General features: G+C 42.7%; 2 protein-coding genes across 3 annotated transcripts in view; both read right to left on the bottom strand.

The window, feature by feature from the left end:
* The window catches only part of eif3c (eukaryotic translation initiation factor 3, subunit C), a 56,685-nt gene extending 52,629 nt beyond the window's left edge, over positions 1-4,056 (bottom strand). The window contains exon 1 of the mRNA XM_060939427.1: positions 3,914-4,056. The gene's annotated coding sequence lies outside the window, so the exon portion shown is untranslated. The remainder of the gene's footprint in view (positions 1-3,913) is intronic.
* A 7,961-nt stretch (positions 4,057-12,017) lies between these two features.
* ppp4cb (protein phosphatase 4, catalytic subunit b) overlaps positions 12,018-15,664 on the bottom strand; it is a 45,134-nt gene continuing 41,487 nt past the window's right edge. For both annotated transcript variants that reach the window (XM_060939426.1, XM_060939425.1), the window contains 2 exons: positions 14,730-14,919; positions 12,018-12,911 (listed from right to left, as the gene is read on the bottom strand). In XM_060939426.1, the coding sequence (XP_060795409.1) occupies positions 12,782-12,911; positions 14,730-14,919 (320 nt within the window). In that variant the 3' untranslated portion in view covers positions 12,018-12,781. The remainder of the gene's footprint in view (positions 12,912-14,729; positions 14,920-15,664) is intronic.

The following is a 15,664-nucleotide window of genomic DNA, read 5'->3' as shown; positions in this document are numbered from 1 at the left end:
TTTGTAGTTCTAAATCGACCGTTAGGCCTAGTTCGGATGAAATTACACTATTAAAATGATCACTGAATGATTTGTTTTTCTGAATCTTTACTATTTTGTTGTTCGCTAGAATACCATTTTGCGATTTCACACTTAAGCAAATGTTTGAAAACTCCAGATCTCCTTCCTTCATGGTGGCTGCCATTTTTTTGTGCCGCACGGCGCATGCGCAGAGCTGAATCAATTCTATATTCTGTGCGGAATGCAGGGCTCTCCACAAGCGCCGTCTGCCGGCCATACAGCTGACTACACAAGTCCAGCCGGCTACTTTAATGACTTATTTTTGTAGCCCACAGGCTCTAAATATGAATTTTCGATTTTAATAAAATTAAATGTTTATCTAACGGACTGACAATGTCACACTGAACCGCACTCATTTAAGTTGTGATTTGCGCTGTTTATACCGATAATAACCACAAATTCCCCGCCGACTTCATTGATCAAGGGAGAGTAACTCATCCGTGGCCCCAACATGCGGTGTGCGCGCGCGCGCACTCGGCGGAGGCAGTAATGTGTCGGGGCCGTTGGAGGGGACAGAAACAGAGATAATGCTTATTTTGTCTCCGGTAAACCAGTCTTCTCTCGTTCAATTACGTGCTGGCATCAAGAGACACCGTTGGTTGTAAACGAAACCAAACTGAGTTGTTGGAGTGTATTTTCATACACAAATGAAGAAATGTTCGCGGAGTGTTTAATTGCGTAGCCACCACTGCAGACCGTTGTTGTTAATTCATAGCATGCTCAGTTGCGTGAATGTGTCATGCACCGAAAATAAGAGATTTACAAGCCAGGAACGCCTCATGATGCAATACGCAAGAAAAGAAAGAAGATTTACTGCCATTTTACTTTGTATTTGAGTAAAGTGAATAAATAAATGGTCTGTGGAAAATACATTTAATCCTGGGAACTGCGTGCACAGGAGTTTATTTTGTGTTTACTCCCGATCAATTCTGGAGAAATTCAGACTTTATAATGGGTGTCTATGGCGTTACACTTCAGTGGAGCTCATTAATGGGCCTTTTCCACTACCCTTTTTCAGCTCACTTCAGCCCAACACGGCTCGCATTTCGACTACCTCAGAGCAGCACGACTGAGCTCACGTCAGCCTTACTCAGCACCCAAAACTCGCACGGTTTTGGAGTGGGGCTGAAGTGAGCCCAACTGAGCCAAGTGGGGCTAGGGGCGTGAGGAGACACTCCCCTGTGCACTGATTGGTGAGGAGGAGTGTCCTCACATGCCCACACACGCCCCGCGAGCACACTGGGATCTGTAAACACCGTAAACCCGGAAGAAGAATTACGACAAAGGATCAGGGATCCTTTAATAATAATCAGGGATCCCAGCAGTAATTGAAAAAAAATAGAGGAATGTAAGAAACTATCACCGGGCGGCACGGTGGTGTAGGCTAGTGGTTAGCGCTGTCGCCTCACAGCAAGAAGGTCCTGGGTTCGAGCCCCGTGGCCGGCAAGGGCCTTTGTGTGCGGAGTTTGCATGTTCTCCCCGTGTCCGCGTGGGTTTCCTCCGGGTGCTCCGGTTTCCCCCACAGTCCAAAGACATGCAGGTTAGGTTAACTGGTGACTCTAAATTGACCGTAGGTGTGAATGTGAACGGTTGTCTGTGTCTATTGCCGCTTTTCCACTACAAACGCGGCTGAGTCAGGCTGAGCCGTGCCGTGCTGAGTCGAGCTGAGCGGGGCTGTTGGGAGTTGCATTTCGACTACAACCGCGCTGAACCGTGCTGGCTGGAAGTGGTTGGACACATTGGGTGGAGTTAGCGAAAGTGGATGGACGTCACGTGATGGCGCATAAGGCTTCATAATTCTCGTAATTCGTAATTCTCCTTCTTCTGGGTTTACGGTGTTTACAGATCCCAGCGTGCTCGCGGGGCGTGTGTGGGCGTGTAAGGACACTCCTCCTCACCAATCAGTGCACAGGGGAGTGTCTCCTCACGCCCCCAGCCTCACTCGGCACGGTTTGGCTCGCTTCAGCCCCACTCCAAAACGGTGCGAGTTTTAGGGGCTAAGCAGGGCTGAAGCGAGCTGAGTCGTGCTGTTTTTTGGTAGTCGAAACGCGAGCCGTGTCGGGCTGAAGTGAGCTGAAAAAGGGTAGTGGAAAAGGGCCATATGTGTCAGCCCTGTGATAACCTGGCGACTTGTCCAGGGTGTACCCCGCCTTTCACCCGTAGTCAGCTGGGATAGGCTCCAGCTTGCCTGCGACCCTGTAGAAGGATAAAGTGGCTAGAGATAATGAGATGAGAAACTATCAGCAGGGGTCAAGGGGGCTGCCTGAAGCTGTTGAGATTTTAACATTTAAAGATGCTATAGAACACATTTTTTACATGGATTTAACATAGAAAACCAACAGAATTTAACCATAATGTCTATCTATTCAATGCCATATTTTGTAATCAATGACATAAGTGGCAAAAAAAATTATAAAAATTAGACGAAAATGTAGCTTTGAAGAATATACTTGCCTAAATATTCCACTGATTGTTATAACAATAGTATCCATAGTTCATCTCATTTGTTTATTTTTTTGTTTCAAGTTAATGTCAAAACTAGTCTAATATAAGCCATATTCATTTTTCAAAAATGATCAAATCAAATCAAGTTTATTTGTATAGCGCTTTTAACAATAAACATTGTCGCAAAGCAGCTTTAGAGAATTTGAACGACTTAAAACATGAGCTAATTTTATCCCTAATCTAACCCCAATGAGCAAAATCATGAATACGAGCAGAAATCAATGATTCAGTAATATTAGATATATATGTACTGCAAATACTGGAGATATTTGATTTAAACCTCTCTTTTTGAAAGGTTTCACTGCAAAGGAATTTAATGCTCTTTTCTGGGGTGCATTCTGTCTTTCCTCCAGTTTTCTCTGCTTTTGTTTCTCTGATCTTTCCTTCTGCTTTTCTGATGTTCCTGCAGTGCTCTGAATTAAGTTCAACGCATTAGAAACAAAAAGCACGAACGGAGTTAAAACATGTTTTCTAGCAAATGGGCGCAGCCATATTGTTTTCTTGTTCTATCGCGTACAGTCTCGCGGTCAGTGTTGCCAGATACTCCTGACGTTTTTCAGCCCAAAATATGTTCAAAACCCGCCAAAATGCACTTGAAATCCCCAACTGGGCGGAGAACCGCGCAATCTGGCAACACTGCTCGCGGTATTTACATCAATTTAACTTCCGAATGTTCCCGAATGTCAACGAGAACAAACGAAGCCGACGAAAACATCGCTAAACAAGCAAACCAAATCAGAACGTATTCTGCTGGTCATTTTACTTAAACATATTTTTAATGGATATACAAGAGATTTAAAAAACACTTTCGCTAGAAAATGGCGGAATTCCGCTAAATAGCGGACGTCTGGGATCCCTGTAAAATATAAGATAAACCGTCACTCTGAAATACACTGAGTGAAACAGTTAATAAAACAAGAGGCTGAAATTTATTAAATTCATCCCTACAACGTTACTGTATTGTGCACTGAGGAAGCTAAAGTTAATTTGAGCCAAGTGTCTAACGGACAAGTGATTCTAAAAAACAGCTAACTACAGAATAAACATGTCGAATCCTCAGTGGTAAATAAACCAATAATAATAATAATAATAATAGGAAGACCATAGCGGAACTATACTAAACTAATCTAATCTAATCTAAGCTAAGCTAAAGACCAGCCGCTAATCTTAGCGGCTGGTCTTTAGCTTAGCTTAGCTAACTAGCAGTCCCATGCGGAACTAGCACGCTAACTAGCGCACGAGAGGCTAATTTGCAATACGGCATGAGGCCGGCTGAACTTTTACACATGAACATTAACATCCTCACCGTGAACCGATTAAAATATTAAAAATTCACATGCAGACGTACCTGTTATCTAATAAAACTAGGCGATTCTTCTTTTATGAGTTTATTCTGACCCGATTTAAAATCCAGATTTGCAATTTGGTCAGCACAAATAACGGCGTGCGTCCGAGCCCTTTTTTGCTACTTCCGGCGAGAAAGGAAATGACGTAGCACAGCTCGCCCGAGCAACTGACACCTAGCGTAGCGGCGAGTCTGTGGTGAATATACACTACCGCACAGACTTCCCGTACTACAGCCTGAGAGCAAGTCATTGAGCCATTTAAAGATACATGTTTCTAACATAGAAACAATCCCTTTAATATGTGGACACTTGGGTCCCATTCTAAATCCATCGGTTTATTCACGATATGGAGTTTGTCCCCTTTTACTGCTATAATAATAACCTGCACTCTTCTGTGAAGGCTTTCAACTACATTTTTGGACTGTATCTCTGGCAGTGGCGGCTGGTAGTCTTTCAAACAGGGTCACAAACTGTGAAATAACAGGTTCTTTTGGCCCATTAGCCTACTGTCCAATATACATGATGGTGGTGTTGGGGGGGTATATTTTAACATTTTATATTTTAAAATTGTGGCATGTTGTTTAAAAATTGATCATTATTGAAAGCAGCTCTTTGTCAGGAACCTCAGCAGTAACAGCAGAGTGTTCTGGAATAGGCACAAGCACTGACCTTGGGGAGCCAAACATAGAGCTGGGTGCCACACATTTCATTCAATGACACTTTCCCTATATTTTACTTATTTTGACTGAGAAATGTTTTACTGACAATTTTGATAACCCTTCACTTTTAATCCAGGTCTGTAGTGTGAAATGTTCTTGGCTGCGTTTTTGTTTAAAAATGTTTTCCAAATTGTAGCTGTGTTTAATTCATATCCAGAAAAATATATATTCCAATATAATATACTCAGCATAAACATTTTAAATAGATTCTATGTTTTTGGTCCATCCATGACATATTACTAAAGTAGCCTATTTACTGTTGTTGATGTGGGTCACTTGCTGTTAGCCAATTCACTTTCTCGTACCAGGAGAGCTGAAAGGAACGAGTATTATTCCCTACCTTTTTCACCAAGTCAATTTGAGGCGTTGGTCTACCCTGCTCTTTAATTTTAATTTTTTCCTCGAAAGGAAGACTGGCAAATGGCTTCGCCAAAATTAAATCAGCAATGCTTGGCATCCGTGCGCAGCTTTCTTGCTAGCTGACTAGCCCCCTCAAGTTCAATCACTCAAATAAACGAAATTTCTAGAACTAAGATAGCAAACTTGATAACACTATATTTACACTTTATTTACAATGAAAATATATACAAACTAAAAAAGCTGGTAAAAACCGTATGTAATGAATGAAATCAAAATGTAAGCTGATCTCTTGCAATACACCACAGCACTTGTGAATCCGCATGGGACTGAACTGAAATTCACCGCTGCCTGTCTATATTTGAAACGAGCTGTCAATCAAAGAAAATATCCGGCCGCTTTCACCAATCACCAGTCTCCTCACGGAAAGCTTTGCCATGTCCCTCCCATGTGAGGCTGGGAGTCCGTAGGCGGGCATTTTCACAGTATTTGTCCAATAACCATCTTGCATTTTGATATTGAAAAGCGCATAGCTCCCAAATGCCATTGAAGTCCACTGAGGCTGGGAGTCCGTGGGACTCCGTGGGCGGGCGTTTTCGCAGTATTTGTCCAATAATCATCTTGCATTTTGAGATTGAAAAGTGCATAGCTCCCAAATGCCATTGAAGTCCACTGAGGCTGGGCTGCATCGCGCTGTCACGAGGGGGAAAAACTCACGCACACATTAGGCGAACTGGGGAAAGTTATAACGAATGATTTCACATGAGATGAGATGTTTAAAATGTGTAAAACAAGATCTCATCTCATCTCATTATCTCTAGCCGCTTTATCCTTCTACAGGGTCGCAGGCAAGCTGGAGCCTATCCCAGCTGACTACGGGCGAAAGGCGGGGTACACCCTGGACAAGTCGCCAGGTCATCACAGGGCTGACACATAGACACAGACAACCATTCACACTCACATTCACACCTACAGTCAATTTAGAGTCACCAGTTAACCTAACCTGCATGTCTTTGGACTGTGGGGGAAACCGGAGCACCCGGAGGAAACCCACGCGGACACGGGGAGAACATGCAAACTCCACACAGAAAGGCCCTCGCCGGCCCCGGGGCTCGAACTCAGGACCTTCTTGCTGTGAGGCGACAGCACTAACCACTACACCACCGTGCCGCCCTGTTTAAAATGTGTAAAAGAAAAAAATAAAAATGTCATTTCAACAACCATTTTTTAAAATACGAATGGAATATTAAGTATAGCAACAACAAAAATTGTAAGAGGGAGGGTGCTGTTGTTTATTTGCTCTCTGAGGGGGGGCTGACTCTCCCACACTTTGAAAACCCCTGCTATACAGTATTCAAATACATCCTATACAACTGTGTGACAGGCACTCAGATTTGAAACTTGCATGACAAAAGAAAGGTATTGTTCATGGGCATGTACCGGGTTCTCATGCAGCACTGAGCAATATGTTTATTTCAGTAAATGCTTTATCCTGATCATGGAGATTGAAATGACTTATTTGTTTCTTAGAAAAGGTTATGGTATTGGTATTATGAGTGGATGCAAGCAAAAGTAATAACTGAAGGAGTGGGCAATATTGGTCAAACCTTCTACTGGAAGAGCTGGGACTGGTCAGAATTCCTTCAGGAGCAAGGGAATTTGGTTAGAACATGCGTGTGGATAGTGCCATGTGACCAAGTGGTCTCACACCCAAGAACAGGAATCCAAAGCTGGACAGTTTCTTCTTTTTCTTTTGGCTACTCCCGATTAGGGGTCGCCACACCGGATCTTTCATCTCCATCGCTCCCTGTCTTCCGCATCCTTTTCTAACACACCTGCCCCTTTCATGTCCTCTCTCACCACATCCATGTACAGTGGGGTGAAAAAGTATTTAGTCAGTCACCAATTGTGCAAGTTCTCCCACTTAAAAAGATTGAGAGAGGCCTGTAATTTTCATCATAGGTATACCTCAACTATGAAAGACAAAATGAGAAAAAAAAAATCCAGAAAATCACATTGTCTGATTTTTAAAGAATTTATTTGCAAATTATGGTGGAAAATAAGTATTTGGTCAATAACAAAAGTCCATCTCAATACTTTGTTATATACCCTTTATTGGCAATGACAGAGGTCAAACCTTTTCTGTAAGTCTTCACAAGGTTTTCACACATTGTTGCTGGTATTTTGGCCCATTCCTCCATGCAGATCTCCTCTAGAGCAGTGATGTTTTGGGGCTGTCGCTGGGCAACACGACACGTTTCAACTCCCTCCAAAGATTTTCTATGGGGTTGAGATCTGGAGACTGGCTAGGCCACTCCAGGACCTTGAAATGCTTCTTACGAAGCCACTCTTTCGTTGCCCGGGCGGTGTGTTTGGGATCATTGTCATGCTGAAAGACCCAACCACGTTTCATCTTCAATGCCCTTGCTAATGGAAGGAGGTTTTCACTCAAAATCTCACGATACATGGCCCCATTCATTCTTTCCTTTACACTGGTCCCTTTGCAGAAAAACAGCCCCAAAGCATGATGTTTCCACCCCCATGCTTCACAGTAGGTATGGTGTTCTTTGGATGCAACTCAGCATTCTTTCTCCTCCAAACTGGACAAGTTGAGTTTTTACCAAAAAGTTCTATTTTGGTTTCATCTGACCATATGACATTCTCCCAATCCTCTTCTGGATCATCCAAATGCTCTCTAGCAAACTTCAGACGGGCCTGGACACGTCTGGCACTGCAGGATTTGAGTCCCTGGCGGCGTAGTGTGTTACTGATGGTAGCCTTTGTTACTTTGGTTCCAGCTCTTTGCAGATCATTCACTAGGTCCCCCCGTGTGGTTCTGGGATTTTTGCTCACCGTTCTTATGATCATTTTGACCCCATGGGGTGAGATCTTGCGTGGAGCCCCAGATCAAGGGAGATTATCAGTGGTCTTGTATGTCTTCCATTTTCTAATAATTGCTCCCACAGTTGATTTCTTCACACCAAGCTACTTACCTATTGCAGATTCAGTCTTCCCAGCCTGGTGCAGGTCTACAATTTTGTTTCTAGTGTCCTTTGACAGCACTTTGGTCTTGGCCATAGTGGAGTTTGGAGTGTGACTGTTTGAGGTTGTGGACAGGTGTCTTTTATACTGATAATGAGTTCAAACAGGTGCCATTAATACAGGTAACGAGTGGAGGACAGAGGAGCCTCTTAAAGAAGTTGTTACAGGTCTGTGAGAGCCAGAAATCTTGCTTGTTTGTAGGTGCCCAAATACTTATTTTACAGAGGAATTTACCAATTAATTCATTAAAAATCCTACAGTGTGATTTCCTGGATTCTTTCCCCCCATTCTGTCTCTCATAGTTGAAGTGTACCTATGATGAAAATTACAGGCCTCTCTCATCTTTTTAAGTGGGAGAACTTGCACAACTGGTGACTGACTAAATACTTTTTTGCCCCACTGTATCTCCTCTTTGGCCTTCCTCGTTTTCGTGTGCCTGGCAGCTCCATCCTCAACATTCTCCTTCCAACATGCTCTGCATCTCTTCTCAGGATGTGCCCATACCACTTGTCTCATCTCTCTTAGCTTAATTCCCAAGATCTCCACGTGCTGTCCCTCTGATGTGCTTGTTTCTTATCCTGTCCAACCTTGTCACTCCCATCGCAAACCTTAACATCCTCAACTCCGCCACCTTCAACTTTGCCTCCTGTCTCTTCGTTAAAGGCACGGTCTCCAATCCATACATCACAGCTAGTCTCACTACTGTCTTATATATCTTAGCTTTCACTTTTGCTGGGACTTTATCACAAATGACTCTCGAAATCCTTCTCCAACTGCTCCACCCTGCCTTCACTCTCTTTCTCACCTCACTATTGCAGCCCCCATTTTCCTGCACAGTTGACCATTCTTGAATTCACCAACTTTCTTTATGTCTACTCCTTGTATCTGCACTACACTCTCATCCCCATTCTCACTGATGCACATGTATTCTGTTTTGCTGCTGCTCACCTTCATTCCTCTTCGTTCCAATGTATACCTCCATCTATCCAAACCCGGCTCAACCTCCTTTCTACTTTCACCACATATTACAATATCATCCGCAAACATGAAAGCTACATTGTGTTTGTAGACCATGCACTTCATGGTGACTCTTGCCTCACTTTGTCCGTCAAGCTATCCATCACGATGGCAAACAAAAAAGGACTCAAAGCAGATCCTTGATGAAGTCCCACCTTCACCTTGAACCAATCAGTCGTTCCAACTGCACACCTCACTGCTGTTTCACTGTTCTCATCCATGTCTTGCACCACTCTAATATACTTCTCATTCACTCCACACTTTCTCATAGAATACCGTAACTCATCTCTCGGCACTCTATCATATGCCTTCTCCAGATCTACAAACACACAATGTAGCTTTCTCTGGCCTTCCCGGTACTTCTCCATTAACATTCTTAAAGCAAAAAATTGCATCCGACGTGCTCTTCCTTGGCATAAACCCGTACTGCTGTTCACAGATTGCTACCTCTTCTCAATCTCGCCTCCAATACCCTTTCCCATAACTTCATGGTGTGGCTCATTAATTTTATCCCTCTGTAATTACTGCAGCTCTGTCCATCTCCTTTATTCTTGTATATTGGGACTAGTATACTCTTTCTCCATTCATTCAGCATTTTCTCATTCTCTGATCTTTTAAACAATCTCATTAGGAACTCCACAGCCGTTTCACCCAAACATCTCCAAGCCTCAATCGGGATACCATCTGGTCCGACTGCTTTCCCAGTCTTCATTCTTTTCATGGCTGCCCTCACCTCATCCTTACTAATCTACTCTACTTCCTGATTTGCTGTCTCCAACGAATCTGACCTTTTCTCTCTTGGATTCTCCTCATTTAATAAATCCTCAAAATACTCTTTCCACCTTCTTAATACACTCTCTTTGTCAGCACATTTCATCACTCTTACCTGCTGTACATCCCTCACTTCCCTGTTTCTCTGCCTAGCTAGTCTGTACGGGTCTCTCTCTCCTCCTTTGGTCTCCAGTCTTTTGTACAACTCCTGGTATGCATCCGTTTTCACCTTCACTACCGCTCTTTTTGCCTTCTGTCTCATCTCTCTGTATAACCGCCTGTTTTCCTCATCTCTCTGATCATCCCAATTCTTTTTTGCTAGCCTCTTCCCTTTTTATAATTTCCTGCACTTCTTTGTTCCACCACCATGTCTCCTTGTCTTCCTTCCTCCTTCCCAATGACCACCCTAGCACCTTCCTTGCTACCTGTCTTACTAGTATAGCAGTAGTATCCCAATCTTCTGGCAGACTTCCATGACCACTCAATGCTCATCTCATTTCTTCCCTAAACTCCTTCTGATGTTCAACCTCTTAGTTTCCACTACTTAATCTTCGGCTCCACTATTTCACACTTCCTCTTTCAAGCTCATCCTGCACACAACCACTTGATGTTGTCTAGCTACACTCTCCCTGCCATCATTTTACAGTCTCCAATCTCCTTCAGCTTACCTCTTCTGCAGAGTATGTGGTCCACCTGTGTAGATCTTCCTCCACTCTTAAACGTCACCCTGTGCTGCTCTTTCTTCTTGATGTATTGACTATTGCCAAATTCATCCTCTTTGAAAAACCAACCACCATTTGCCCTTCCACATTTCACTACTATATCTGCCCATCACGTCTTCATCTCTGTTTCCCTCGCCAACGTGTCCGTTGAAATCTGCTCCTATCAGCACGCACTCCTCCCTCGGTATACTTTCTACCACTTCATCCATCTTTTCCCAGAAATAAACTCTCTTCATTCTCACATCCAATCTGTGGGGCATACACACAACATTACCACTCCTTGAATCTCCAACTTCATGCCAATCACTGACACCACCTCCACATCAATCACATTGTTGACCAACTCTCCCCTCAAAACAATACCATTTCTCTTTCCATTGACTCCATAATAAAACTTGCATCCACCTCCAATGTTCTTGGCCTTGCTTCCCTTCCAACCTCGTCTCCTGCACATGCAAAATGTCCAACTTCCTTCTTTCCATCATACCTGCTAACTCTCCTGCTCTGCCAGTCAATGTTCCCACATTCAGTGTTCCTACCCTCAATTCTAAGCTCCTTCCCTTCCATCTTTCACACTCTCTCATAACACACTTCCCCCTCTCTTTCTTCTGTTTTGGCGCAACAGTAGCATACTTTCCACCAGCACCCTGTTGACCAACAGTACCGGAGGCAGCCATTGTTAACCCGGGCCCCAACCGATCCGGTATGGTAGTTCTTTTCAATCTGCATGTTAGATTTGGCACAGTTTAAGATTAGAAAAAGAATCAGCTGGTCTTTATCCAGTCACCTGTCCAGTTTTGGTGAGCCTGTGCCCATGATAGCCTCAAATTGTTCTCAGCAGACAGTAGTAGAATCTGTTGTGGTCTTCCGTTGTTGTAGCCCATCCACCACAAGGATGGATGTGTTGTGCATGCCAAGATGCTTTTCTGCTCACCACAGTAACGGTACTTAGAGTTACTACAGACTTCCCGTCAGCTCAGGGGTGGGTTTTCCAAAAGCCTCTTAACTAGGAGAGTGTGTGTTCATTGTGCTGCTTGATCTACCATTTAACGAGTATCTTTGCGCTGTGATGCTTTTGGGAAACTCAGGCCAGACCAGTCTGGTCATTCTCTTCCAATTTCTCTCAACAAGATGTTTTCAGCCTGCAGATCCTCTGCTCACAGGATTTTTTTTGCACCATCTCTAGAGACTGTTGTGTATGAAACTCCCAAGAGATCAGTCATTTTTGAAATACTCAAACCAGCTCATCTGGCAGCAACAATCATGTTCAAGTCACAAAGATGACACTTTTTCCTGAAGATCTTGTGTGTTTGGCTGGTTGGATTACTGCATAAATTAGCAGGTACCGTTAACAACTGTACAGTTGTTCCTATTAAAGTGGATAGTGACTATATTAAACAATGTTATACATAGATTATTAAAACCTTAAACAGGTAGCCATGCATCTTCATTCAAATTCATTACTCAAACAAGTAGTATTATGTTCATACAAAAGTACAGTTTATTGTCACAATAATAAAAATCAACATTTCCTTTCTTGAGAAGTCAGACGGAAGGAAAAAATAAAAAGCTGGTTGTTGCTTAAAACAGTTTGGTTTTGTTCCAATACTTTCCAGTGTGGCTGCTGATCACTGCAGGGATTGTAGACATTCCTTCACAAAAGTCAGAATCTGTAAGACTAGGGCTCGAGAGGAGGAAAAAAGATGCATAAACTGACAAGCAAGCGTCACTTTCAAGTAACACTTTTTTAATGTGTTGTGTTTCACCTGCATTTAAAACAAAGGGTACAGACGATGGAGTATTTAAAACAACAAAAAAAAAATCTGATAGCTTTCCTTAAAAATGAGGGGCCCTTTGATGAGTCTGCAAAACTTCATATGTCTTTACCTCCATTTCCCTGCTGCTTTCAACTGACCATAGTGCTATTCACATTGGTTAGAACTGCATACAGCTACAGTGTATTTTTTAGAGCAAGTGACTTTACAGCAGTATGAGGAACTACAAAGCAAGTCACTGTATGTGTGTCAGAACAGAAGTTCAGGTGACAGAAGGCGGCGAAGACAAAATAAGCAGAAGGACGGGCAACAACAACAAAAAAAAGTAGAAAAAGTTTTCAAAAAAAAGCGCACAGTTAAGACAGCTGGGCAGGGAAGGGTGAGAGAGAAAAATACAGGTAAATACATGATGACGCTTTCTGCAAAAGGCAGCGTTTCCTCTCCTACAGTTTCCTGAACAGGCAGGCTCACAGGAAGTAGTCAGCCACAGGCTTTTTTGAGGGAATGCCTCTGGTTTCCTGGGGGGCAGCTTCAAATATAATAAACTCTTTCTGCAGGTGCTCGTCCAGCTCCAGGATGGCCGCTACATTCCCACACCTGACAGAAAGCAGAGAAAAATGACTCCACAACCAAATGACTCAGCACAAGTAAAACAAACAGTTTACGTATAGCACAAGAGTTCTTAGCACATAAAATTGATGATTTTAAAAAGATCCTCTTGCTTCAAGCTGCATAATAACTCTAATGGAAACGTGTCATTTCTTAAATAAGCCTAACATGATTCCTGGCTCCAACCCCACATCTGTGGAAATGGTGCAATACTGATGGTTTTAAAGGACATGGGACATGGATTTTTTTCTGGGTATAATTATGTATAAAGGACATAAGAAATGCCATCTAAATCACTGCAGGGCGTCAAAAATGTGAAAATCACCACATTATTCAACTTTTTTATACATCAGCGTAAAACAATGATTCGTTAATTAGCTAAGCGGTCACGTGACCCGCGACGTCACAAAAACTTTTCAAGGAGCCAGCGCTTGGGTATCTAATGTAAACAGGTTACCGAAATGGACACCATCGACAGTGACATTCCCGATGTTTCACAGAGATGTGAAGTTAGACCCTATCAATTCGAACCGATGGCTGGAAATTCACATGAACATAGATCTTGTCTTTACTCTGACGGGTCAGATGATTCTGAGAGTGAGAGTTCATTCAATCCCCATGAAACTGAAAGCGGTCGGCTCGATAACACATCCTGGTAAGTTAAAAACAATTCTGCTCAAAGGCTAATGATCTGTTGAAAGTAGTATTATTTTTGTATCATACATTGAAAGTTCATCATAGATCTAGCTAAAGTCCGTTGCAAGCTAGTTTTTTTTTTTGCTGATATTTTTCAAGATTGACTGAGATACAATGCTTCCAGAGTCCGAGATGAAATTCAAAATGGCGAAACGAGTCAGAATTATGATAATCAATAACTGATACACCCAAAATTATAATACTAATCCTTACCGCATGAGGCCCATGGTAAAACCACACTTCCAGGAGGGGCTGCCGTCTGCCTCCCAAGCCGGCCGAGAGCGCTCCTCGTCGGGCACGGCCAGGCGGGCGAATGCCCTGGTCCGTCCGCCCTGTCTAAAAAATAATGGTACAACTCCGAGTGAAGGTATCAATGCGCTGTCGAAGCGCGCAGAAGGTGTTAGTACGCCTGTCATTATAGTGCGGACTTTCCATAGCATAGAAAATCGCCACGTTTCAATTTGTGTAACTGAACTTTGTTTCATGTCACTGGTCATATAAACCTATGTAAACAGGAAAAACACGGAAGAGTTTGGTCGCATCTAACTACAGCCCCAAAAAATACCATTGGCCATGCTGAGCCTAGCTACATTGCTAACAGGAGTAACAGCGCGTCTGACTGACTGGGAGGTCGCAATACACCATGATGTTCAATGTACGTTAAACACTCTAAAAACGAAACAATTTTCTTGTCATCCAAGACACAAAAACTATTTTGTCGCATTCGTCATCACAATTCACACTTCTCCATATTCATCTACCCGCTTGTGCTGTACCCGAAAGTTTTTGTGACGTATGATCACGTGACAGCGGCTCTTCCGGTTGTAAAATATGCATATCGGAGCTCGAGCAGAAATGCCATATAATCACGAATATAACGATTTTGCTGAATTTAATAGATAATTTTGTATTTGTTGATGCAATTTTCATATTTTTAATGGAAAGAAACTGATATAGCGTGCATTTATGTTTCATGTCCCATGTCCTTTAACGTCCACAAAGTTTAATAATGACCTAATAAAATGAGTTTGTATGAAACTGACCACATGGTCTCAAAGACTTGTTTTAAGAAAGAAATAATTGTAAACGCATGGATGTGTGCACACAGACCTATAACAGTAGTTGGGTGCAGACCACACAGTGAGCACGGTCTCGTTGAAATGCCACTTGTATCCCTCCATGACAAGCTGGTGGGCTCGACAGATCATGTCTATATCATTAGCAGCATTGAACTGGGCCACGACGTCACTGCCAAACAGATACCCCGCTCCTCTTGGGCTTACTCCCCAGCCTGTGGTATCTGCATGTGCAGACAAACAGATTCAATATCATTTAGACACCTGATACAGAAAGTGCACCATCCATGTGTCGTTCAATTTTACTACTCAATTATGTGACGAATTACAAAACATTTGGGTCATGCTGTTATAGGAAAACCATCAATGACATGGTGGTGTGATGCAACAGTGTTACTGTTACCAACCTTAAGTTGGTAACAGTAACACTGTTGCAAAGCTCTTGACCTTTGGGGTCAAGAGCTTTGCCAGCAAAGCTCAACAGGTTTAGAATGAGTAGGTCATGTATTGAGATAAATATCTTCACAAGTTTTTCCATTATACAAGCATGATAAACATTGACAAACTTTATACTTTCCTATGTGCCCACATGCCAAATACTATTATAGTTTTTAAATTACCTAAATTAGATGGAACATAAAACTTGTCACCTTCCTCAGTCACACCAGTCGGCGCGCTGAGCACACAATTACGCATTCATAAAAGACTATTCACATGGTAATGGCATGATAATCACCTTCACTCTTTTGGTTTATCTCAGGAACACCCACCGTAAACAGGATAAACTCTGTCAGACATAGTTCAGGCAATTTGGATGTAAAACTTGTTGCAAGACGGCAGAGATTTATGCGTTTTGGATGATTCAGAACAGTGAATCAATTCATGATTCAGAACAGTGATTGAACCAAATCTTGAGAACTGCAACACCGATGAAGGGTACCCTTTTATATATAAAAAAAAAAAAAAAAA

Source organism: Neoarius graeffei, chromosome 14 (assembly GCF_027579695.1).
Source record: "Neoarius graeffei isolate fNeoGra1 chromosome 14, fNeoGra1.pri, whole genome shotgun sequence".
NCBI lineage: Eukaryota > Metazoa > Chordata > Actinopteri > Siluriformes > Ariidae > Neoarius > Neoarius graeffei.
The sequence above is the reverse complement of the archived record's forward strand: the minus strand, read 5'-3'. Positions and strand labels throughout refer to the sequence as shown.